The sequence below is a fragment of the Microchirus variegatus genome (assembly GCF_963457635.1).
Source record: "Microchirus variegatus genome assembly, chromosome: 12".
Lineage (NCBI taxonomy): Eukaryota > Metazoa > Chordata > Actinopteri > Pleuronectiformes > Soleidae > Microchirus > Microchirus variegatus.
The window spans coordinates 21,917,507-21,941,801 of NC_139813.1; the positions used below are offsets into that span (position 1 = coordinate 21,917,507).

Here is a 24,295-nt window from a genome sequence, read left to right on the forward strand (position 1 = left end):
TTTGCTGGAATCAACGACAAATCCAGACTGCTGCAGCATCTATTTAATATTATTATTATAATAAATATTTAAACACTATTTCAATTCCTTAAATGGAACATAGGTCCATTATAATAATAATGATTTAACAGTGCGAATGAAAGCGAACTCATAATTTCATGATATTCTTTTTTCTTTCTTTGCTAATCTATGATCTTTAGTCCTGAGATAACGAGGTGAGGATTTTATTGCTGCAGCTATAAAACGGGCTTTTACTTTGAAAGTGTTGCGGCTTGTGAAACCAAGAGAGCAGATCAAACAGTCAATACTTCCTAGATGACCATATTTATGATTATCTTTTAAATTATTATTACAACCAAAGAATAGAAAGTAGATTTTTTTTTACAAGCTCCTCTGTAAATTATGGTCTGTTATTCACTGTCACTCATTAATACAATAACGTTTCACCACAGTCTTTATCAGTGTCATTGTTTGGTCATAAAACCTTTGGACAAACACAGCAGCCCCTCCCCCTCTGCTCATGTTTATGAAGCGTACGACAGGTAAAAGTGATAATGATGATAAAGACGGCAGACGTCTGACCGTCAGACACAGGCAGCAGAGAGAGGAGAGGGAACGAGACGAGAGAATCTGACAAAATCAGAGAGAAGATGTTTCCACGGCTGGTTTTCATCTCACTGCTGAGCCTCACATGGAGGTCAACGACAACAGGTCTTTAAATCGACGTTTGTTTGTGGATTTTACTCCATGTTTGATCACTTTTGTTCAGTCTCTTTAGTATAAAGTACCTAAAAAGAAGTTGAAGTCACTTTTTTTAATATTACTTCAGTAAAAGTCTCAAAGTATGACATTTACTGTACTTGAGTATCAAAAGTCATTTTCTGATATTAAATGTACATAAGTTTTAAAAGCAAAAGTATTAAAAAAGACCATAATACCAACTCTTCTTCTTCTGATTTTATTTGGTAGTAACGAGGAACGAAGATAGTACGAGGATATATTGCTAGAAATATAAATGACAGAGTAAAATACATATACGTGAATGTGTTACATTGCAACACTTGTATACATTTCAAGAGGTTTTTGAACCAAATAACAAGAATTCTTGCCTTTAGAAAGATTTACTTTAGGAATATGGAATATTTTCAAAGAGTTACCACTGTTCTCATCTCAAATGTTTGCTTAAGGATGACTTTTAGGCCAATTATGCTTTATAATGTCTGTTCTGTATGTTGATATGTTTATTTTATGATACTGTTTTGTTGTTTTGTGTTTCTTTTTGTCTCTTTTTGCTAATATATTATGCATTATGTGCATGTATATATATGATCTGTATACAGTACACTCTTAGTGCCAAGTAGAACCATATCAGGTTCTTCAGGTTGTCCTCATAGGAGAACACTTTTTGGCTCCAGGTAGAACCTTTTTTACTAAGGTTCCACCTGGCAGGGCCGTCCCAAGCCTCCATGGGGCCCTAAGGGGCCCTCTGTTACTACCAATAATGAATAATAAAGTCACCCAGAACAAGGTAATGAAAATGGTTTATATAAATAAAATATAAAGTTAAATAATCACATCTGACAACTATGTAAACTGTGAAAAAGCTTTGGTAAAAACAGGGAGAAAAATTGTAAATAAACTACAGCAATCCAAACTTCTTCTTCTTTTTCTTTTTTTTTTAAAGTTAATTGCTCTTGGGGGTCCTCTAGTGGTCACAGGGCCCTAAGCAGCGGCTTAGTTCGCTTATGCCTTGTGCTGGCCCTGCCACCTGGAACCTTTTTGGAGGGTTCCACCAAGAAGAACTCTTTAAAAACCCTTTATTCAGGAAAGGGGTTTTAAAGGTTTTTTTTTTTTTTTAGAAGCAAATGGTTCCAGGTAGAACCTCAGCCCTTGTAGAAGAACCCTTTTGGAACCCTTATTTCTAAGAGTGTATATGCAAAATGTGGGTAAAATAGTCAGAAATGTTATATTATGCACACAAAAGAAAGTTATACGGAATGTAGCATTAAAAATATTGTTGCAGAACACACATCTGATCCATTTTCTTTGTCTCCTCTCCGTTATGTCCTCATGTCTCCAGTCACTGGACTACCTTGCACCCAGATGTTTCCCTCCCAGTCACCTCCTTCCACTGGTAAGTTAAATATAAACCAGATTTATATTAAAGGCCATAAGGTTTGCAAAGAACTTTACGTTTTAAATCCAGTACTTTTTTTTACTTCATCCCTCTAATAAAACAGCACATACTGTAGGTGCTTTAGCGTCTTCTCTGTTCCGTGCCTCTGACGTCTGTTTTTCTGTCTTCAGTGAACGGTGTTCGGCCCTCAGACGTGGCTGTGCTCTCCTCTGTTGGCCTCCACATGCACAGGTGAGCACAGGTCGCAGGTCTTAGAATCCATCAGTGTAAAAGACAAACGATCACACCGTGTGTTTTCCTTTCCCCGCAGCACTGATCTGTCCGCAGTGGTATCAAGACTCGGAGGTAAATCTCAGACTTTCACTTGACTGTTTCCTCATTTTCCACTTGTTTTGGCTGCAAAAAAACGTTCTTTTCTGTCTGTCAGAACTGATGAGCCTGTTCAATCCCGCCCTCATCAGTCCACCTGCAGAAGAAACACACTTATATTCCACTCAGTTTGTGCAACAAAGGTACAAAACTATCTTAAATACTATAAAATAAAATAAATATCAGCCTTGTGCCACAGTGTCTCTGTCTCTTTCTTTAGTGGATTTCAAATGACTTTCTCCTCTCTCAGGACGCTGGTGCAGCAGGCAAAAGACGCATCACTCTACCTCCACAACAATGACGTAGGTGCTTCACCGTCCTCATCACTATTTAATCAAAAATGGATTCATTATATTTACAGGGCAAAGAGTTGTGCGTTTGGAATCTTGTTTTTAGATAGCGTGTGAACTTTGCTAAGTTAAATAACCACATAAAAAAATCCAACAAATGTATTCTTCATGAATTGTATTCGTCCAGATTGTATGTGGAGGATCTATATAAGAGGAAATAAGACGAATGACACAATATTTATACTTTAGGAAAGCAGTAAAAATGAGTGATTAACAGACTGAAAAAAGAAAACGGTTTGATTTAAATTGGAAATACTTAAATAAATTAAGTTAATTCAAACTTATTTAACCAAAAATACATATATATGTACTAATAGACACCATGTTTAAACAAAACAACCGATAATAATAATAGTAGTTTTTCCACCAATAGCTCGTTGATGCAGACAGAGACTGGAAGCTGGTGATCCTCTTTGTCCAGGTGGATCAACTCTGTGCCTTTAAGCAGCAGCAGGTAAACCATGATCTGTTAAGACGTCACAATAATAATAATTATACCGTTATTTGTATAGCACCTTCAAAAATATATATATGTATATATATATATATATATATATACACAAATATGACAGATTATTAAGCATCACTCTGTCATCTGAAACTGAGTTTACAACCCTCACAGTAATAAACACTTGCCTTGTAACAGGTTGTTTCCCACTGTTTTACTTCTATTTTGTATTGATTTTATGTCTCTTAAGTTGCTGCTGCCTTTAACTCTGTAAAGTCAACCTTGGTTGTGTTTTAAATAAATACATTTGCAGGTTGAGTCTGTGATCCAGGCAGTGGTTACAGATGTGGACGAGGCTCTGCAGATGCTTCACTCTCAGGTAAACTCACCTTTCACTCACCTGTCACTCACTTGTTACTCACCTGTCACTCACCTGTCACTCACTTGTCACTCAACTGTAACTCACCTGTCACTCATCTGTCACTCATCTGTCACTTACCTGTCACTCACCTGTCACTCACCTGTAACTTACCTGTAACTCACCTGTCACTCATCTGTAACTCACCTGTCACTCACCTGTCACTCACCTGTAACTCACCTGTAATTCACCTGTCACTCACCTGTTACTCACCTGTAACTCACCTTGTTACTCACCTGTCACTCACCTGTAACTCACCTGTCACTCACCTGTAACTCACCTGTCACTCATCTGTAACTCACCTGTCACTCACCTGTAACTCACCTGTCACTCATCTGTAACTCACCTGTCACTCACCTGTAACTCACCTGTCACTCACCTGTCACTCACCTGTCACTCACCTGTCACTCACCTGTAACTCACCTGTCACTCACTTGTCACTCACCTGTCACTCACCTGTCCTGTCACTCATCTGTAACTCATCTGTCGCTCACCTGTCACTCACCTGTCGCTCACCTGTCACTCAACTGTCACCTATCTGTCACTCACCTGTCACTCATTTGTAACTCATCTGTCACTCACCTGTCGCTCATCTGTAACTCACCTGTCACTCACCTGTCGCTCATCTGTAACTCACCTGTCACTCACCTGTAACTCACCTGTCACTCACAGCCGCAGTTCACAAACTAGTGTTTTTTTGTGTGTTTTTTTACATCTTTGTTTCGCGTCGCTGTGTTGCAGTTAAGGCGAACCATCGTCAGTGTCGCATTATGGGACGGAGAGCACGACACAATCCAATCCAAGTAGGTTCACATACAATCCATCATTGACCAAATTATAATACATACAATTATGGTTTGATAAACACACAGATGGTTGTAGTTCTGTGACCTTCACATGTCTGTTTTTTAATGCTGTAAAACGGTCTGTTTCACTCACAGGAAGCACTCATGCATGGAAATAGACGGTGAGGGAGAAGCCAGACTTCTGAGGGCCGTGCTAACTCACTCTCTGCAGGTTTGTTTCCTGTTTTTTTGTTGTTTTTTTTAAGCTGCAGTGACATTTTGACCTTGACATTGGTGCAAAGTACAACGTTTGTCCTCTTAAACTCTTCCACTGAGCAGGAGAATTTGGGTGAGCTCTTGGCGAGGAGAAGCTGGTACGGCAACAGAGAGGACTTCACTGTCACTCTGCAGGACGAACCTCTCATGGCCGACGTCTCGTCTGTTGCTGTGAGTTGGATCGCAACATGGAAAGAATCAAAGTCATATTCAGACTTATTTACTTATCACTTATTTTATTGATTCTGGTGGGGAAATTGAGGGCATTTGGTCCGATACTAGTCAAAATCACTGGATCAGGACTGATGAAAATGCAAAATCCAATACAATCCTGTTTATTTCTTCTTCAGTTCACAGCTGGAGAATTATATCTTTCTATATATATATCGGTAGATACTCAAGTTTAAGTCTGAGATATATCAGTATCAGTCACGAGAATGTGCCATCCCTAATTACATTTTGCTTTTTCAGAATAAAAGAACACTCTGCAATTGGAAAAATATGCAACGGATTTAAAAAGTTCAATGACTAGATAGATAGATAGATAGATAGATAGATAGATAGATAGATAGATAGATAGATAGATAGATAGATAGATAGATAGATAGATAGATAGATAGATAGATAGATAGATAGATAGATAGATAGATAGATAGATAGATAGATAGATGTACTATACAGCTATTGAGATGTTTAAAAAAAGTTATAATCTGGGATTACACTATCCTTATCCTTAGTCCTGTATCTGACGTACAAGTACAATGTCGCTGATGTTCTTTGCTTAACAGAGTGGGAAGCTCCTCTCCGAGTCAGAGGCTTCACAACAAGCTGATAAACTGCTGGTTCAGCTGTGGACGAACCTGGTAAGACCTAAGTCAACACATAGATACGTAGTTTATAGATATACACACAACCACATCGAGTCATACAGAGTGTTTTCTGTGTCCCAGCTTCAGTCCACAGACGACATGAGCGACAAAGGGAACGTCTTCACGTTGCCGTGTCCAACTGAGGTGGGACACTGTGTTTCAGACAGATAATTCAGCGCGTGACGTGTTTGCAAACATACTCGTATCTGAACAAATAATAACTGTAATAATCTTCCTCTGTGGTTATCTGCGTCCCCGCCCCCAGGGACGACCCTTCCTGAGGACGGAGGGAAACTCTCCTTCATATAGCCACAGCGGTGTCTCTCCTCTACTTCACCCAGTGAGTTTTGTGTGTTTTGACGTCGGGTCAAAAGCAGCAGCGGCGACGATGTTCGCCCACTGTTTGGTTCTGAGCGTGTATTTGTTCTGTGTGTCTGCTCAGTTCACAGGAACAGCGATGCCCTGCGAGGATTTCAGCCCCTCGGCCTCCATACCCACCTCAGGTAAGATGGTTTACACAGACTTTTAATCCATTTATTAAACTCTGGGAGGAGTTTTTAATACAGAATTATGCTCAAAATGGTCAGTTTTCTAACTTTATTGAAGATATATATGTGTTTTTCTATTTCAAATATTAATTTTGACTACTTTTATCCTTCTTACAGTATTTCTAATAAAATGTAATCCTATATTACCAGTATGTTATAAATGTAATATTGTTGTACAGTTGCTCTGAATTATTCAGACTGTTTTAATATAAAATCAAATCATTGTCTCAGTCCATAAACTCAGGCCGGCAGATATCAAAGTGGTGGCTGCTGTGGGAGACTCTCTGACGGTGAGACATTTTCTCATTCTTTATTTTTCCTCTTTAGATAAATACGAAAAAAAAAAAGTCATGCAGTACATTTATATCAAGCATAGATTAGATCCTTGAACAGAAGATATCATAATACAGATGCAGTAAACGGTTGCAGTGGCCAGCAAAATATTCTACATGGATCATAAATAAATGCAAAATGTAAAATTTTACATGTTGGGTGCTGTAACTTTATTCCAGTAAGATAATATAATTATGTTTTTGATTTACATACTGAACATGATTATTTTACACTGCTAACCTGGATTTCTGGTCATCACAGTTTATCGAGACAAAACTTTATTTGAAATTGATTAAAGGCGCCATATGTAAGAATGTGGCCAAAAACAGTTACTACATTCAAATTCAAAATACCCAGGTATTTTTGGTTTCGTTTTCTGACGTGACTTGCAACCCGTGGTTGCTCGGCAGCTGAGACTCTACTGACTGCAATGATTGGTAGAGAAAACATGATTTCAAAACATAAACATGATTTGCAGTCTGCAAAAGTTTTTTTTTTAATGCAAATATTTTGTCTGTACTGTTGTTGTTGTTGGTGAGTTCACTTTGTTATATGAACATTATTCCTGAGTCTCTGTGACATATTAGGAGGATTTTATGGCCAGTTGCTTTAGATTTAGTACATAATGCACTTTTAAATGGCAATATAATAATAATAGCATTAATCGGTAATTTAAAAAAAAAAAAAAAAAAAAAAAAGGTCTTTGCCTCTTATATGAACAGGGCAAAGGTTAAATGACCTCAGTAGACGTGCCGGCCATGAATATAGTGTATTTGTAATAGATTTGCAGTACAGCAGGGGTGGGAATCACAGGTTACTTCACAATATGCAAGATACAACGCAATAACACAATACAACGATTCTGTGATAATCAACACATTGCAAGACAATCGTATAGATATATCAATATTTGCCCTGGCGTAATATAACAAGGAAGGACAGCGATATATATTACCAAATCAATATTTTGACCCACCCCTACAGTACATTTTATCAACTACAAATAAAGGGGCAACTGATTCTGTAAAAAGCCAATGTATACTTTGTCGTCATGGGACTAAAAATCTGCCATTCCATGTCCATCAGGCAGGAAATGGTATTCCATCCAGCCAAAATAACATCCTGGACGTCCTGCGTCAGTACAGGGGTTTATCCTGGAGGTGAGTCCTTAAACACAGCAGCTGCACATCAGTGCTATGTCATAGCTTATGCTCACAGTCAAGTTTATTTTCCCCAGTGTTGGTGGAGACGGGAACCTCACGACGGTCACCACTCTGCCCAGTGAGTCTCGTTCATCATGACCTCCTGTATGATGGTGCACGATGATGCACAAAACACATCTTAACTGGACCTTTTTTTTTCTTCTTTTAATAGACATCTTAAAGTACTTTAATCACAACCTGACGGGCTTCTCTGTTGGTACTGGCAAAGAAGACACCGATCAGGCTTTTCTTAACCAGGCTGTCGCAGGATCCAAAGCCATGTAAGTCATCGTTGTAACAATAAATACCATAAAGCCATCATATAAGGGCTTTTTACTACATGAGTAAACTCTGCCATTTCATTGTATTTTGTTTTGTAGGGATATTCCAGGCCAGGTGCGGACCCTGGTGGCAAAGATGAAGAATGACACAGTGGGTTTATTTCTTCTTTCTTACATTTTATGAAATTTTTCTGGACAGTGAAAACTCACCTTGAATATCTTCTTTTTTTTTTTTTTTTGCAGAGAATCGATTTTGCAAACGACTGGAAGATGATCACCATTTTCATTGGTGGTAATGACTTGTGCGACCACTGCCAGAACACTGTGAGTCGCCCGCTCATGTAAACTTCATTATTTAAAAGCAAAACATACACCAAAAAGTCACCTCATGGAAACATTGCATTTTCTTTACAGCTACTTTATTCTGAAGAGAATTTTGGTCGTTATATTAAGGAAAGTCTGGATTATCTACACAAAGAGGTAAATACGAAATGTGTCATGCAGAGCTATAGGTTCAGATTCTCGTTGGTGCGACTGTGATTGTATGTAACTATTCAACAACTCAACAGGTGCCTCGAGCTCTGGTGAACTTGGTGGAGACTCTGCCTCTTTTCCCACTAAGAGAAATGCACCTTGACAAGTCACTGAAATGCCCAACTTCACTGCTACAGTGAGTATGGAGTTTATATTTATTTATTTATTTAATTAATTAATTAATTCATTCATTGAGTAATCATCCATCCATCCATTATCTACCGCAATCAATTAATTGATTAATTAATTGAATAATTAAATAATTGATTAATTAATTAAAAATAAATGACAAAAAATGACGATTAGACATCATTCCTATCACTTTAAATATTATTTTATTTTATGTATATACTCTCTATTGTTTGTATTTACACTTCAAATACAGACCAATTTATCCATTCAATTTGCGATTCGTTTACCTAACTAAAATGTTAGTTTGTTCCATCACCAAAAATGTAATCGCTTGTATTGGCGTTTGTATTATGTTACTTCCATGACTTTATGTCCCCTGAGTTATCATCTAATGAAATAATGTCATAATGATACACAGTGATATAGTGCCATGTTATCTCTTCTCTTCAGTTTGCTGTGTCCATGCGTCATTTTGCCAGCGCCCGACTCTAAAGCTGCTCAAGTGGTGAAAGACCTCACCAGAAAGTATCAGGTTGGGACCATACCATATGATGTTAAAATGACATTCTTCTTCTTATTATTATTATTATTATTACTCACTCTTCAGTCACTGACACTTTCTCTCTCTGTTTTTAAGCTCGTAGTGAACGAGATTGTGGAGTCAGGTCTTTACGACACTCGCTCAGACTTCACAGTGGTCGTACAGCCTTTCTTCAGAGACATCGTTGCCCCCAGACTGCCGGTCAGTAATTAGCACTCCGTACATGGACGTTAATCTGAAGGATTATGAACATAGCCATGGTTCTCAAACTGTGGAGTGCGTTGAAAATTAAAGGTGCCATATGTAAGAATGTGGCCAAAAACAGGTACTACATTCAAATTCAAAATACGGAGGTCTTTTAGGTTTCGTTTTCTGACGTAACTGGCAACCCGTGGTTGCTCGGCAGCTGAGACTCTACTGACTGCAATGATTGGTAGACGGCGGTAGGTGGTGCCACATGCCATGGTTTCAAAACATAAACATGATTTGTAGTCTGCAAAATATTTTTTTTATATTTTGTCTGTACTGTTTTTGTTGGTGAGTTCAGTTTGTTTTATGAACATTATTCCTGAGTCTCTGTGACAATCGAGGATTTTATGGCCAGTTGCTTTAGATTTATTACATAATGAACCTTTAAACAAATAACAAACAAAAAAATGTTCATCTTAATCTAATTTCCCCATACCAGTTTCCCCATACCAGAGGTTATTGGGAATAAATATGCCTCCTGTGAAAGTCCGTAGCTGATTTTGCTCAATCTATTTACACCACTGTTTTAATATTGGTGATAAAGGTGTTACTTTGAGAGCTCAATATTTTCTCAGGTGGTACTTGCTATAAAAAGTTTGAGAACCACTTCAGTAGAGTATTTAACAGAAATAAATGATTTAATGGCACAAAAACCTTTGGACCAATCAAGCTCCAAATAGTTATTGTTTCGCTAGCTAGCTAGCTAGATAGATATTTTGAGCAGAATTGGTCAAATGATGAAGGTTATTGTGCCATTAAATCATTTATTTCTGTTAAATGACAATACATGTTTTATACCGTTGAATCAATTCTAGCTAGCTATTTAGCTAAAAGGCAGACAGACAGACTGGGACACTGCTGGCACGGCAGCCATCTTGTGTATTTCACAGCGCCGTTTTCTGCAGCCTAATTAGGCTACACAAGACTAATTAGGCTCATTCTGTGTTTCTAAGCAATGTTGTGTCATTTGGACTTTTGTAAATCAACATCAAACTGTCCCTCTACCCAAGGCTGACACACATGTATTGTACCATCTTCACAGGACGGTCGCTTTGACCGCTCTTTCTTCAGTGCTGACTGTTTCCATCTCGGCCAAAAGGCCCACACGCAGATGTCCCGCTCCCTCTGGAACAACATGGTAAGTGTCCGACAGAGAATTGGACTCTCGTCAATCTACCGGTATATTAAAATTGATAATTAACGCTTAGCTGTTTTTTCTGCCTCGTGTTTTCTCAGCTGGAACCTCTGGGTAATAAGTCTTCAATACTGCACTTTAATGAAGGCCTTGATCTGAAATGTCCAACCAAGGTAATAACATGAATAAGTTTATAAGTGAGCTCTTATTTCTATGTAATTGACTAAAAAGTTTGAAAATCAATCAGTCAATGTGTTATTTGTATACATTTGGAAGTTGTGCAGTTGCTTTCCACTGTGATAACTGTGTTGTTTCTTCCCTTTTCTGACAGACCTCACCATATATTCGCACCTATAACAACAGCAATTACGTATATACTGGTCCCTCACCGACACCTGGACCTCCCACAGTAAGCATCTCTACTGTCTGTGGAGGAAGAGAAATAATCACAAGAGTTGGGAAGTGATTTAAATGTAATGTTTAACCATAAAACAACACAATTAGTTGGTTAATTTAGCAGATTTTCTTGTTACAGTCTTGTTAAAGCAGAGATTTGTTGATGTGTTTCTTTGTTTTACAACAATATGAAGTGAATATCATCTCGGTCATCTTACAAATGATGCCTTTGTGTTTTGTCTCCCTCTAGAACTGGGGAAGTGACTTCTCCTGTGTGGACCTTGGTCCATCTCACACTGTGCCAACTTCAGGTGAGACTAATCAATCACCGCCAGTGGTGAAAGACAATCTCTCAGTACTTAGGGGTGCAGTGTGGTTAAGTGTCATGTATTAAATTGCATAGGGATGATACTTGTGGTTGATCTTGCTGTAACTACACTCTTATTTAAGGGTTCCAAAAGGGTCCTTCTACAAGGACTGAAGTTCTACCTGGAACCATTTGCTTCCCGAAGAAAGGGTTTTTCAAGGGTTCTTGGTAACACTAATGGTTCCACTAAGAGCCATTTTCATCCAGAGAACCCTTTAAAACCCTGTTCCTGAATAAAGGGTTTTAATAGGGTTCTTGGTGGAACCCTCCAAAAGGGTTCTCCTGTGAGATCAAGCCAAAAAAACCTTATATGGCTTGTTTATTTCTAAGAGTGTAGACTGAAACTCAATTATGGATGTATTTGTATTTGTAGTCCACCAGCTGAGACCAGCAGACATTGTGGTGGTGGCAGCTCTGGGAGACTCTGTAACGGTGAGGCTCATGATTTTAATATGCAGCTTATGCTTTTTAATTAGATGGTATGGTAATATTTGTGATTAAGAAGTAATATTAGAGTAATACCATCTTTTTTATAATACGGTAATCAATGGAGATACTATGGAAATAAAATGGTAATTATCAATTTGGATTGACATGCACTGATGTTAGTCTGTAGTAAATATCATTGCTAAGCTAGTACCTGGAAATAACATGGTGTTACTGCAGTATTATCTCCTTAATACTACATCACTCCAGTATTTTATTAGAACTAAGAAGGTTTTACGTATTCAGTTAAAAATATATTACTATACAATTACCGTGTTGTTATTGTACTGCCATGTAAAGTGTTGCAACCGAGGGCATAAATTAGATTATTAATCATTTTTGCTCAATATTCACAAAAACATGTATGTATTTTTGTCTTATTCAGTGTCCTGTAGGTGCATGAGTTAAATGAACCTGCTGATATCAGTTATTCGATGTCATTGAACTGTGAACCCTCTAATCAATTTGTTATCAGGCAGATTGCTTACATCGTTGATGATCTGTGCTTTTATGGTCTGGTGTTTTTTATATACACACACACACACACATATATATATGTATATATATATATATATATACATATATATATTCTTGCTTGTGTCTCGGTGTCTTCACTCGGGTCGTCCTGTGTTTTCTCCGTTTACAGGCAGCAACCGGCGCTAAAGCAAAGTCTATGTTCGACATCAATAAGAATTACCCAGAAGTGTCATGGAGGTAAAAAAAAATAATGCTAGTAATATAAATGAAGGTTACATTAACTGTTACATTTTTTTTTTTACAAACCACATCAATGTGTGTCGTTTCTGCAGCATTGGAGGACAGAGCAGCCTTGAGACGATCACAACATTACCAAGTGAGTTTGTGCCACGTGTGTTTGTCAAAAACCTATTACAGTGGGTTTGTCATGCACCGCACCCTGTGTCTTGTTCTTAGACATCTGATAATTATGTTTTGGAAGTGATGAGAGTTGTCAAGAGGAATGTTCAGCTCAGGGCCGGCCCAAGGCATAAGCGAACTAAGCCGTGTTTTAGGGCCCCGTGACCACTAGAGGGCCCCCAAGAGCAATTACCTTAAGGAGGAATATAGAGTAACATAAAAAAAAATAAAAGTTTGGATTGCTGTAGTTTATTTAGAATTTTTCTCGCCATTTTTACTAAAGCTTTTTCACGGTTTTTACATCGTTGTCACATGTGATTATTTAACTTTATATTTCACTTATAAACCATTTTTATGACCTTGTTCCGGGTGCCTCTGTTGATTTACATTATTATTTAAGTATTTGTTTGATATTTAATTGTTTATTTTATTTAATGCTATGTTTTTCACATATAAAAGTCAAATCTTTGTATTACAGGCGTTTATTTAGATTGTGCACATTTTTAGATTTTCAGACCTTAATATCTTAATATTTTATTTATAAACCGTTGTATTGATTCTCTGTGTCGCCAGTAGGGGGAGTTGCTGATTTTGCCAAATATAAATTGAAAGATTTTTCTGTAAATTTGCAAATCTGGTGTCTGCTTCCATGCATTAATCACTGTGGATTACAATCTTACTACAACAAAAAGTTCTCACATTTAGTTTTACAAGTGTATTAGTAGTAGAATACCTTTAGTATATTAGGTGTGTGTGAATGATCAATAATCAGTATTATTGGCAGTAACAAATTTAGGCAGTAACAAATTTTGCTTAGGGCCCCATGGAGGCTTGGGCCGGCCCTGGTTCAGCTTAATGTTTATTCACATTTGGAGTCACACAAGACTTAAAGCGACACTCCGTTGTCAAGAAAGTGTAATAGTGCAATTAATTTGTCTACATGGGGCTTTCATTGTTGGTCAGAAGACAAGATCTGCTGCTTAAGTGCCCAAACAGTGTTTCTAAGTTTGGTTTTTTTGTCCTTTTTTCCCTCCTCAGACATCTTGAAGAAGTTCAACCCTGATCTTAAGGGCTTCTCTCACAAAGTGTCACTGCAAAGTCGGAAGGGCTTCAACATGGCTGCAGCTGGAGCTCGGACCTCGTGAGTGCACATTTCTTCGTCTGAGTAAAACCTTCTGATTGTCCCATTGTCATTTCTCACTTTATCTGTCTTTATGCTTCACAGAGATATTCCAGCACAAGTAGAAGCTCTAATCAAGGCCATGAAAGAAAACAAGGTGAGACCTCCCCCCAAAAAATATAAGCCTCCTCTGATTCTCTCAAATATATCTATTTATGTTTATTTTGTACACAGGAGGTGAACTTCGAACAAGACTGGAAACTTGTGACAATATTTGTAGGCGGAAACGACCTCTGCCATTACTGCACAGACCAAGTAAGGAATTAAAGTTCACATCTGCACAGACAAACAATCATTTCTGCATATTATGAAAACTAAAAACGCACGCTCTGCTCGTCTCCGCAGAATAATCTGTCACCCAAGAATTACAGCCACAATCTTATGCAGAGCTTGGACGTGCTTTACAGAGAGGTGAGAGATTTTACAAGGATTAAAAGTTCATCTGTCTGTGTATGAGTACGTGAGGTAAGAGTTCTCAATATTTATGTCTCTGTATCTGCAGGTACCGAGACTATTAGTGAACGTTGTGGAGATCCTGGAGATACAGCCCCTGAAAACAGTTAAGGGGAAGACGGTGCTCTGTGGTCTCACGCCAAGGTTTGTTTTTGGATTCATCACGTTGTCTTACCCTATGTCGGCACATTTAAAGCCTAGAAGAGCATTGCTTTTATGACATACATTTACATATCTTCAAACTATGAGCTTAAAACTGTAGCGCATGACTTTTACATTGAAAACCATAGACACGCAGTCCCCTACTACACACAGGAAGTGATTTGTATCACTCAGTATCACTGAAAGCACAAAGAAATGCTCACAGAAAGTTTAGGAAGTGAATTTTACTGCTCAAAAAATCTGGTTGTTCAACAATTTGCCTCCACCCGCCCCTGCGCTGCTGGTGTATACACACAGACACTCCCTCATTCAGGTCTGATAGTATTGCATGATAGAGCGTGAACAAAATCACCAAAGGTTACGCGCTGCAGCTTTAAATTAAAAAGTCTTTACATGTGTTTCTGAAGAGTCTTTCATGGGATTAATGAGATTATGTTGCTTTTTTTTTTTTTTAAAAGGACAAGTTGTCCCTGTGTGATTAACACAGATGACACCTCCCCGGAGCTTGCAGAGATTAAACAGATCAATCATGAGTATCAGGTAAAAACGTTTCTACATATTCTGTTCTTTTAAAAGTGATTTTTCTTTCTCTTAGTTTGCAGTTGTTTATTTTTATTTTATTCCCCATAGGTTGAGATCCAGCATCTTATTTCCAGTGATCGCTATGATGACAAAGAAGATTTTGCTGTTGTCCTTCAGCCATTTCTACACAATACCTTTATCCCTCAAATTGGAGTAAGTTACAGAGACAGATGTTTCTAATAGGGTTCCCACAGAAATCCTTTGAAATCCTTAAAAGTTTGTGAATTGAAAAAGACTGAATTTGACCAAGATCCTGAGGACAATCACCTGTCCAGATGCAGAGCGTGCTGCAAATCAATAAAAGTGGACGCCATGACACCTTGATTATGGCTTTTGTGAACAAATTCTGCTGCGTTTATTTTGCCTTTTAATTCTTTGACAATTTGTTGTGTTTCTTGAAGGCTAACTTTGGCATACTTGGCTCCTTGTTTGGTGTCAAATTGCCGACGTAGATTGTAGTCTTTGACGACCGACACCTCTCTGGATATTTCAATCTCAATTTCATTCGTTGCATGATGCATATACAATGATACACTGCAAACTAGTGGCGGGATGCCATCACTTCACGGGTAACACAATCGCCATGCATTGTGGGAAATGTAGTTTTTGGTTCAACACACGCCTTAAAGCAGCATAGACCTCGCGGGCCACATCTGGCCCCCGGGCCTTGAGTTTGACACGTGTGCCTTACACGTTGCCCTCCCAACATAACCTGTGTCAACACATGCAGTCCTTGAATTTTTAGGGAATTGGTCCTGGAAAGTCCTTGAATTTGATGTCAACAAAAGTGTGGGATGTGTGACATTTTCGATGGACATATAACCACTTAACATAAATAAAAACTGTTGTGTTTTCATAGCCTTAAAATAAGCCTTTTACTTGTACTTCTTTTACAAATCTCTTCTCTTCTACAGAAGGGCGAGACTGACACGAGCTTCTTCGCCAGCGACTGTTTCCACATCAGTGAGCGAGCTCACGCTGAGATGGCCATCGCCCTTTGGAACAACATGGTGAGCGGTGGGCAACGACGCGCTGATGTAAAGTGACCGGTGTCACCGAGTGTTTATTTATTTTTACACACACTTCTCTCTGTGCCTTTGCAGCTGGAGCCTGTGGGGAGGAAACGGGCGTATAACAACTTCACCCACGACCGCTCCAAGATTAACTGTCCCTCCGAGGTACCAGTTCATCACTAGTGCTATGTTGTCACTCAACTCGACATATTTGTTATTTGTGGAGGCTGTGGCTCAGTGGTACGGGTGACTAGACGATCTTATTTATATCATTTCTAAGCATTATTTTCTAACTGTTTCCATAGGTGAGTCCCTTCATCTACACCAAGCTCAACAGCCTTCCCACCAATCCCGTCCCTACACCGACCATCCCGATTTCAGCCCTCCCTGTGACCAGCTGTCCCTCCTCCTTGCCTGTTTGGGTGCCAGTGGTTGTGGGAATCGTCAGTTTACTGGCTGGAGTTACTGTTGCCTGGTTACTTCTCTCCTGCAGTCAACGACGGAAAAAAACATCAGCGCCAGGAGTAGAAATGACTGGGACTAATTTTAAATGAAAAAAAAAGTGTTCAAAGCTGTAAATATTCAGACCATTACATGCTTCTTTCTTGCCGTTAAATGTTCTGGTGGCAGCTTTTCTGTTTAGTATGAGGACAGATTAGATTCTCTGTTGGACCGGAAGTACGAGCAACCATTTTACACCACAGATACTCAAATAAATACTAGTTTGAATAATACTCAATATATTAATTGTACAAGTATATAAACTTATTTGTATATTTTGTGCTACACATAAATGAAAACTTATTCCATGTATATTTGATTGACCTATATCAATCCAAGAATGTTGTATTATGTCTTTTTAATAATTGTTATTTATTACTAAAAAAAATGTTGAATTGAACTTTCACTTTCATATCCACTGAAAGACGTTTGGATTTGTACTAGATCTGAAATCATCAATTGATTTACTAAAACTTTCTAATCAAATAACCATATCAAAAATGTATTTATTTACTTTATTTTAACTTTTCTATTTCACTTTATAAAGCAGTTTAAACTTAAAGACATTGTAAATCAAATGAGCAGTGGGTCATTTTTCCCATACACTTCCATTCCAAAGTATTTTTGGCAACAAATGGAGTCGCCCCCTGGTGGCTATTCATTGTATTGTTACTTGAGGGCTGTTGTGTGTTATTATAATACAATCTATGGAATAAATCTGTTGCTGCCTGATGACATTGTTGTTATTTTAATCACATAATATATTAAATGTTTCCACATATGGTCCCTTTAACGTGTGTGGGTCTATAAATGGACTGCGTGCGCCTGATAAGGGTGGAAATGGTGCCGCGTGCCTGAGCCTTCCAGTCTAAATTCGGGGCTGAATTTGCCCTTTCTCTTGCCTGCGTATGACAAACATGGCGGAAAGCGAGTTGAACGTTGACAGCCTCATCTCCCGTTTACTAGAAGGTAAAGACTGCCTTTTAACTGGCGTTTCACTTGTTTTCTGAGCACTTTACCAACAACGTGTGCTGTTTGTTTTTGGTTTCTTAACCAGTAACTTTATAAACTACCAACATTTTACACCCGCAGATACAGTCTATGTGTGTGTGTGTGTGTGTGTGTGTGTAACCAGCGACCCATAAAGCTAATTACGTTAAAAAAAAGACACCTGGGTTAGTTTCACGTCCGTCACAGTTTGTTAGTGTTGCGTTTGTCTTCACTTACGTTCAAATGTCATATGTTAGCGCGACTTTGCGCATAAAATGGGGGCTTTGTGCGCGGGGGGGAAAAACAACAACCCTTGCTGCTGTCGGAGAAAATATCAGTGATATCCCCAACAGCTTTATGACAAGGGAAACATCCGAGTGATGGAGGTTTTGCGTACAAAAAAGAACGTAAACTAGAAAGAACTGGCGGTTGCTTTTCTTCGTAACGTACTGTTTGTTCTGTTCTCGTTGGCATGGCAAGTATAGCTAGCTCGTTGAGCGGACACGCCCCCTTACGTGAGAGATGAAATACCTCCATATTTCTTAAATCACTGAAATGTATGAATTTAAAATCTGAATTTGTAGAATTTGTCTGAAACGTAATAGTGCTCGAATTCTACTAACTGAATTATTATTTTATGAATTTACTATTTGGTAGGGGTGTGAGCAGTGTTGTAATGAAACAAAGTACAAATACTTTGTTACTGTATTTAAAGGTGCATTATGTAATAAATCTAACGCATCTGGCCATAAAATCCTCCTAATATGTCAGAGACAGAGGAATAATGTTCATAGAATTGAACTCACCAACAACAACAGTACAGCCAAAATATTTACATTAAAAAAAATATTTTGCAGACTGCAAATCATGTTTATGTTTTGAAATCATGTTTTGGCATGTGGCGCCACCTGCAGTCAGTAGAGTCTCCGCTGCCGAGCAACCACGGGTTGCCAGTTACGTCAGATAACGAAACCTAAAAGACCTCGGTATTTTGAATTTGAACGTAGTAAGCGCTTTTGGCCACATTCTTACATATGGCACCTTTTAAGTTAAAAATGTACGTATCTGTACTTTACTTTATTTATATTTATAGCAAATTTCTTACATTTACTCCTACATTTCCATTAAATATTTCTGTTACTACCAAATAAAATCAGAAGAAGAGTTGGTAATGATCTGTATTTATATAGTGCTTTTCTAGTCTTGATGATCTGCTTTATACTACAGTTTTCACCCATTCACACATCTTATATATCCATTCACACGCTGCAACATGGGGTTAAGTGACTTGCTCAAGGACACATAGACTAGCAGAGCCAGGATTTCAGCACACAGCATTCCAGTTGAAAGACAACTCGCTCTACCACTGAGCTACAGTGCTTCAATCCAAACTCCTCACTTTTCCAATGCTTTCACTTCTGAAACTTATTTACATTTTATATCAGGGATGTGAATCTTTGGGTGTCTCACGATTCGATTTGATTCCAATTCTTATTCAGATTATGGCATCAAAACAATACAGTTTGTGTAAGATAATGTGATTTTTAAATAAACTGTGATGTAATGATGTAATCACACAAAGGCAAACTTTCAAAACAAATAAAAATGTACTTACTGTACAAAAAATAAGTCTAGCTGCCTTTTTCTCATAGAAGTTACAAAAATAAACTGTACACAAATATCACAAACTGGTGATTTGTGTGGTTTTTGAAAATAGAAACTTTTTAAAAAAAATCTAAAAAAAGTAAATTAAAAATCGATTTTTGAAGTTTATGAATCACTGGCGAACTGTCCAGGGTGTTCCCCGCCTATCGCCCAATGTCTGCTGAGATAGGCACAGCACCCCCCGCGACCCTCTGGTGGAGGATAAAGCGGCAGATAATGGATGGATGGAAGTTTATGAATCGATTCTGAATCGTCGATGATTAGATGATTTTGAATCGACCCACCCCTATTTTATATCCGAAAATTACTTTTGATACTCGACTACAGTAAATGTCATACTTTAAGACTTTTACTTAAGTAAAATTTTAAAAAGTTACTTCTACTTCTACAAAGGCATTTTCTGGTGAGATACTTCTACCTAAAATTGCATTTGTTGAACTCAAACTGCATCGAAATGTGAATAAATACACTTGATTCAGATTCTTTAAAAATGGTTTATTAGTGAATTTATATATACTTGTAATAGTTATTAATTTACTGATCAGTTATACATTTTTTTTAAAATATGCTTTACTTAATTAATAAACAATCCTGCGTGTTTGATAAAATGTTTGAACACGCTGTTAGTGTGCCCTCCCTGATCCCCACTGTGCTTTTTCACTCGCCTCCAGCTGAGCCAACAAGCTGTTCATTTCTGTGTCTGCTCGTTCATACATCATGTTGACTGGAGTAAATATGGTCAGTGATCAAAACAAATGCAGTAGTCGGCATGATGTAAGGTCAACGAAAGAGAAGATTTATTTGTTTGGCTGATAGATGCAGACACCCCAACGTACGTTACCCCTCTTATGAATTACAATCAATCATATAATATGATTTCCCATGTTAATTTTAAATTGCTGCCAAATGCATCATCTGGATTATATTGATGGAACGGTTAGGGATTTCTTGAAAATGTGATCATTTTTGTGTGACGTCAACCAAACTTTAATGGGAACATTCTTAGATGATCACAAAACAATTCTGACTAATCCACCAAAAACTGGAGACGGGACGTTGCCAACAGAAGAACTACCACAAATAATGTGCTAGGTTCTCTTTTGTAAACAATCTCTGACCCATATTGAAGTGGGTCAGATGTGCTACATAAATATTTGGGAACCAAAGGATTTATCTGCTGCATGCGTAGGATTAACTCCTTTGGTAACGCAAAACTCATCACGTGTACTGTATATTTATCATACACTGGGAGCCTCCTTTCCTATTATATTATTATATACTTGGCAGTGAATTTATGGTAACGCCATCGGGATGACGTTATGTGCAACCTCTCAGGAAACTGATATTTCAAGTAATTTGTTCCTTCTGTTAACTTAACTTGAAGGATTGTGGTGGAAGTTTATGTGCAATACACATTTTATTTCATTTATTTATGTATTTATGCTTGTATTTATCAGTATCATTTTAGCCTGGGCAGTTTTTATTTTTTTTGTTTTTTTGAAACCTTGTTTTTAGTCCAGTTCAGCTCCAGTTGTTGCACCTTGCATTGTTTTAAATATAGGCCTGGTGAAACTGTGGGAACTGAATTATAAATATATATATATATTATATAATATTATATATTATATAATAAATAAATAAAGTTATCTGTATCATAACTTGTATTATAAATTGCAGTTTCTTTGAGTTTTCAGGTTGAAAACGATCCATGCATGAGCTTTGACGATTTTGTATTTTTGATGTGTAGTGCGAGGATGTCGTCCAGGGAAGATCGTACAGATGACGGAGGCCGAGGTACGAGGACTCTGCATCAAGTCCAGGGAGATTTTCCTCAGTCAGCCCATCCTGCTGGAACTTGAGGCTCCACTCAAAATCTGTGGTGAGAATTTTCCTCTATCATTGAATGAATGAAACCTTTTCATTGTCCAAAGGGAATTTACATACGTTGTTTAGCCATAGCATGATTTCAGTGTCAGTGACACTTTTTTGAATATCCCGTTATTCCCATTAATAGATTCAAATATTCTCCGCCCCCCTGGCAACTTGCACAAAAAAAGATTATTACATTTACTATTATTCACGCGAGGTTAATCACTCTTTTTGCTGCCTGTCAGTGACCCCTCTTCTTCCACTTCACTTGATGTAAACAGCTAAGCTAACATGTGACTCAACAGATTTGTTCTTGACTTTTTCCTCTATGCTTGCATGGAGTAAACAGCTAAGCTAACATGCAACTTGGCATATTTGTCCTTGACTTTTTCTTCGTTGCTTGTATGGAGTAAACAGCTAAGCTAACATGCGACACAGCAGATTTGTTCTCGACTTTCTTCTTACGCTTCACTTGGGTGGAGGAAACACCTAAGCTAACGTGTGAAGAACCAGAAATAACTTCTCCGTGCCACTTTTTAGATGCTCTGGTGTCTCAGGAAGACGGTTTAGTTTGCTAATTTTCACAGAAAAATGTCAAGATAAGACGTTAACGCCTTAAGGATTCTATTACCTCTCCACGCTCGATGTGACCATTGCTGGACCACATGAAAATGACTTCAGATGGTGTGATGGGCTTCTTCTGCAAATGAAATCAGTGAACGGTTAACCCGATGATTTACTAACCCACTATTCAGTGACTGAAATATGACAATTTGTATTTAATTCAAACACTTTAATTCTAGGTGACATCCATGGGCAGTACACAGACTTGCTGAGGCTATTTGAGTACGGAGGTTTCCCTCCAGAGGCCAACTACCTGTTCCTGGGCGATTACGTTGACAGAGGGAAACAGTCGCTGGAGACCATCTGCCTGCTGCTCGCCTACAAGATCAAATACCCAGAAAATTTCTTCTTGCTCAGGGGGAACCATGAGTGTGCCTCCATCAACCGCATCTATGGCTTCTATGATGAATGTAAGTTGGAAAACACTGGTTGTATCCTGACTGTCTTGGAGTCATGCGCTGTAAACCAAGGAGAAACCTTATAACTTTAGAGTTCTGAGTCGAGATGCCTTCTCAACAAAGTAGAGTGGAAGTTTTAAGCTGCATTTGCTCATTTTTTTTGAATTTCTCTTTCTGTTTTGTTTTTTGTCCTCAGGCAAGCGAAGGTTCAACATAAAACTCTGGAAGACGTTCACAGACTGTTTTAATTGCCTGCCTATTGCTGCAATTATTGATGAGAAGATCTTCTGCTGCCATGGAGGTTTGTGCTTTGTCTCCTTCATATACGTACAGTTGGCAGCCCATAATTTACTACTGGGATGGTGATATATTATCAGGGTGCTTCAATATGGGTTTAAAAAAAAGCTAATGTAGAAATATTATACAAGAGATTATACAAAATATTCAATTTTTTAAATAAAATAACAAATATTAATCAGGATGATATATCTAATGTGGTGACTGCAATGTTGTAATACTTTTTTGTGACAAATCTGGTGGTTATAACATTGCTATTTTTCACTTTAAAAATGTATTCTGATTTGCTGTAGTGTCTCATTTATAATGCATAAATGTGTTCTTCTCAGGACTCTCACCTGATCTGCAGTCCATGGAACAGATTCGACGCATAATGAGACCCACTGACGTCCCAGACACAGGTCTGTTACTCTGTGCTTACGTTCAGGTTACCAGGCTTAAGTGCGACTCAGATCAGATTTTTCTTCAGTGTTGTGAGGACACGCGTATGTATTCAATGATATGTGATCCTTCAACATGCATCATATTGCAATCCATGACATCATGATGTCACTGCAGAATCAGGCCCCCAAAAAATTCTGAATTTCGCCCTATGAGGGAATCAATAAATGTATTTCTTATCTTACATATATCTCACAAATATGACTTTCTGTTGTTGCTGATTTCGGATTTGATTTGATTTCTTTCATTTAATTGTGTGTATTTGTCACCGTAACTATTGGATTGTGACAACTCATTGTTTCCTGCTCATTCTGCCACTCATAAAGCTTCCCTTTTTAAAGTGCAAACACAAAGGTAAACCAAACGAGATCATAAGACAACAATTACTGTGATCCCATGCCTTTTGCCAATGTTATCCACATAAGACTCAACTCCAGCCATAGATTACATGCTGTGTTCTGAAAGTGGTGGAGTAGGTAGTGTATAAATGTTTTGTTTGTAGTTGTTTTAGAGTCTTAAGATTTTACTGGTATTGTACAAGAAAAAGAAAGATATTAAACCAAGATTTTATTAAAACATTTGTTTATTGATCATGGTGTGTGATTTGGCTTCTGCTCCAGGTTTACTGTGTGACTTGCTGTGGTCAGACCCAGACAAAGATGTTCAGGGCTGGGGAGAGAACGATCGGGGAGTGTCTTTCACCTTTGGGGCCGACGTGGTCAGCAAGTTCCTGAACCGCCACGACCTGGATCTCATCTGCCGAGCACATCAGGTAACGGTGTCTATTTGAAACTTAATTTCAAGCCAAGTTTTTTTTTTCACAGAAGTAAAAAATGTCATATTATACTATGTCATCCAAAATGTGAAATTTTTTTGGCAAACATTTTTTTTATCCAAATGTTTAAAACACATAATTTTTAGTTTGTCATCCAAACTGACATAAGGTTACAACCAGGGTGGGACACGAACCAGCTGCCCTCAAAATCTTGGACACAAAATCAGGACCTTAGACCAGTTGGCCAATGAAAACTTGATTTATTTACTAAACTATGACGTATTATACCTTAAAACATAACAGTCAACCTTTAAAAGCGAAAAATATAAAAAACTTGTAAGTCTATAATCATTACAGCTCTTGTGACACAGCGTAAGAAATGCACAAACAAAAGTAAGGTTTTTGTCAACTTTAGTACCAAATTTTTTTTTCAAAAAGATTTGAAATTCTGGACCACTAAGTGTAGTTTGACCTTACGACATAGTACAGTATGACGTTTTTGTCAACTTTAATGTGACGTTTTGGTCACATTTTGGGCTAAAAAAAAATTCCACAAAAATTGTCCGATTTTGGATGACAGTATAGTATGATGTTTTTGTCAAATTTTGGACCA

The 24,295-nt window shown here is 37.9% G+C and overlaps 2 protein-coding genes across 2 annotated transcripts in view; both read left to right on the forward strand.

Annotated features, from left to right (window-relative positions):
- Window positions 1-2,100: 2,100 nt before the first annotated feature.
- On the forward strand, window positions 2,101-16,676 carry LOC310934806 (phospholipase B1, membrane-associated-like; the record flags this gene model as incomplete). The annotated part of the gene is made up of 40 exons (XM_083898604.1): window positions 2,101-2,134; window positions 2,308-2,368; window positions 2,448-2,482; window positions 2,565-2,649; window positions 2,757-2,808; window positions 3,230-3,310; window positions 3,624-3,683; window positions 4,464-4,525; window positions 4,664-4,739; window positions 4,847-4,954; window positions 5,572-5,796; window positions 5,918-5,992; window positions 6,095-6,155; window positions 6,432-6,490; window positions 7,620-7,693; window positions 7,771-7,814; window positions 7,908-8,016; window positions 8,116-8,167; window positions 8,260-8,340; window positions 8,431-8,496; window positions 8,586-8,686; window positions 9,133-9,214; window positions 9,320-9,424; window positions 10,515-10,610; window positions 10,709-10,780; window positions 10,939-11,016; window positions 11,254-11,314; window positions 11,744-11,802; window positions 12,503-12,570; window positions 12,666-12,709; window positions 13,771-13,873; window positions 13,958-14,009; window positions 14,087-14,167; window positions 14,258-14,323; window positions 14,415-14,509; window positions 14,986-15,067; window positions 15,158-15,262; window positions 16,024-16,119; window positions 16,213-16,287; window positions 16,428-16,676. The coding sequence occupies exons 1-40, from the start codon at window positions 2,104-2,106 to the stop codon at window positions 16,674-16,676; spliced, it is 3,267 nt and encodes a 1,088-aa protein (XP_083754730.1). The 5' UTR covers window positions 2,101-2,103.
- A 789-nt stretch (window positions 16,677-17,465) lies between these two features.
- The window catches only part of LOC310935242 (serine/threonine-protein phosphatase PP1-beta catalytic subunit-like), a 30,520-nt gene continuing 23,690 nt past the window's right edge, over window positions 17,466-24,295 (forward strand). Inside the window, exons 1-6 of the mRNA XM_083899099.1 lie at window positions 17,466-17,592; window positions 21,026-21,157; window positions 21,951-22,181; window positions 22,366-22,470; window positions 22,796-22,867; window positions 23,528-23,679. Of these exons, the coding sequence (XP_083755225.1) occupies window positions 17,532-17,592; window positions 21,026-21,157; window positions 21,951-22,181; window positions 22,366-22,470; window positions 22,796-22,867; window positions 23,528-23,679 (753 nt within the window). The 5' untranslated portion in view covers window positions 17,466-17,531. The remainder of the gene's footprint in view (window positions 17,593-21,025; window positions 21,158-21,950; window positions 22,182-22,365; window positions 22,471-22,795; window positions 22,868-23,527; window positions 23,680-24,295) is intronic.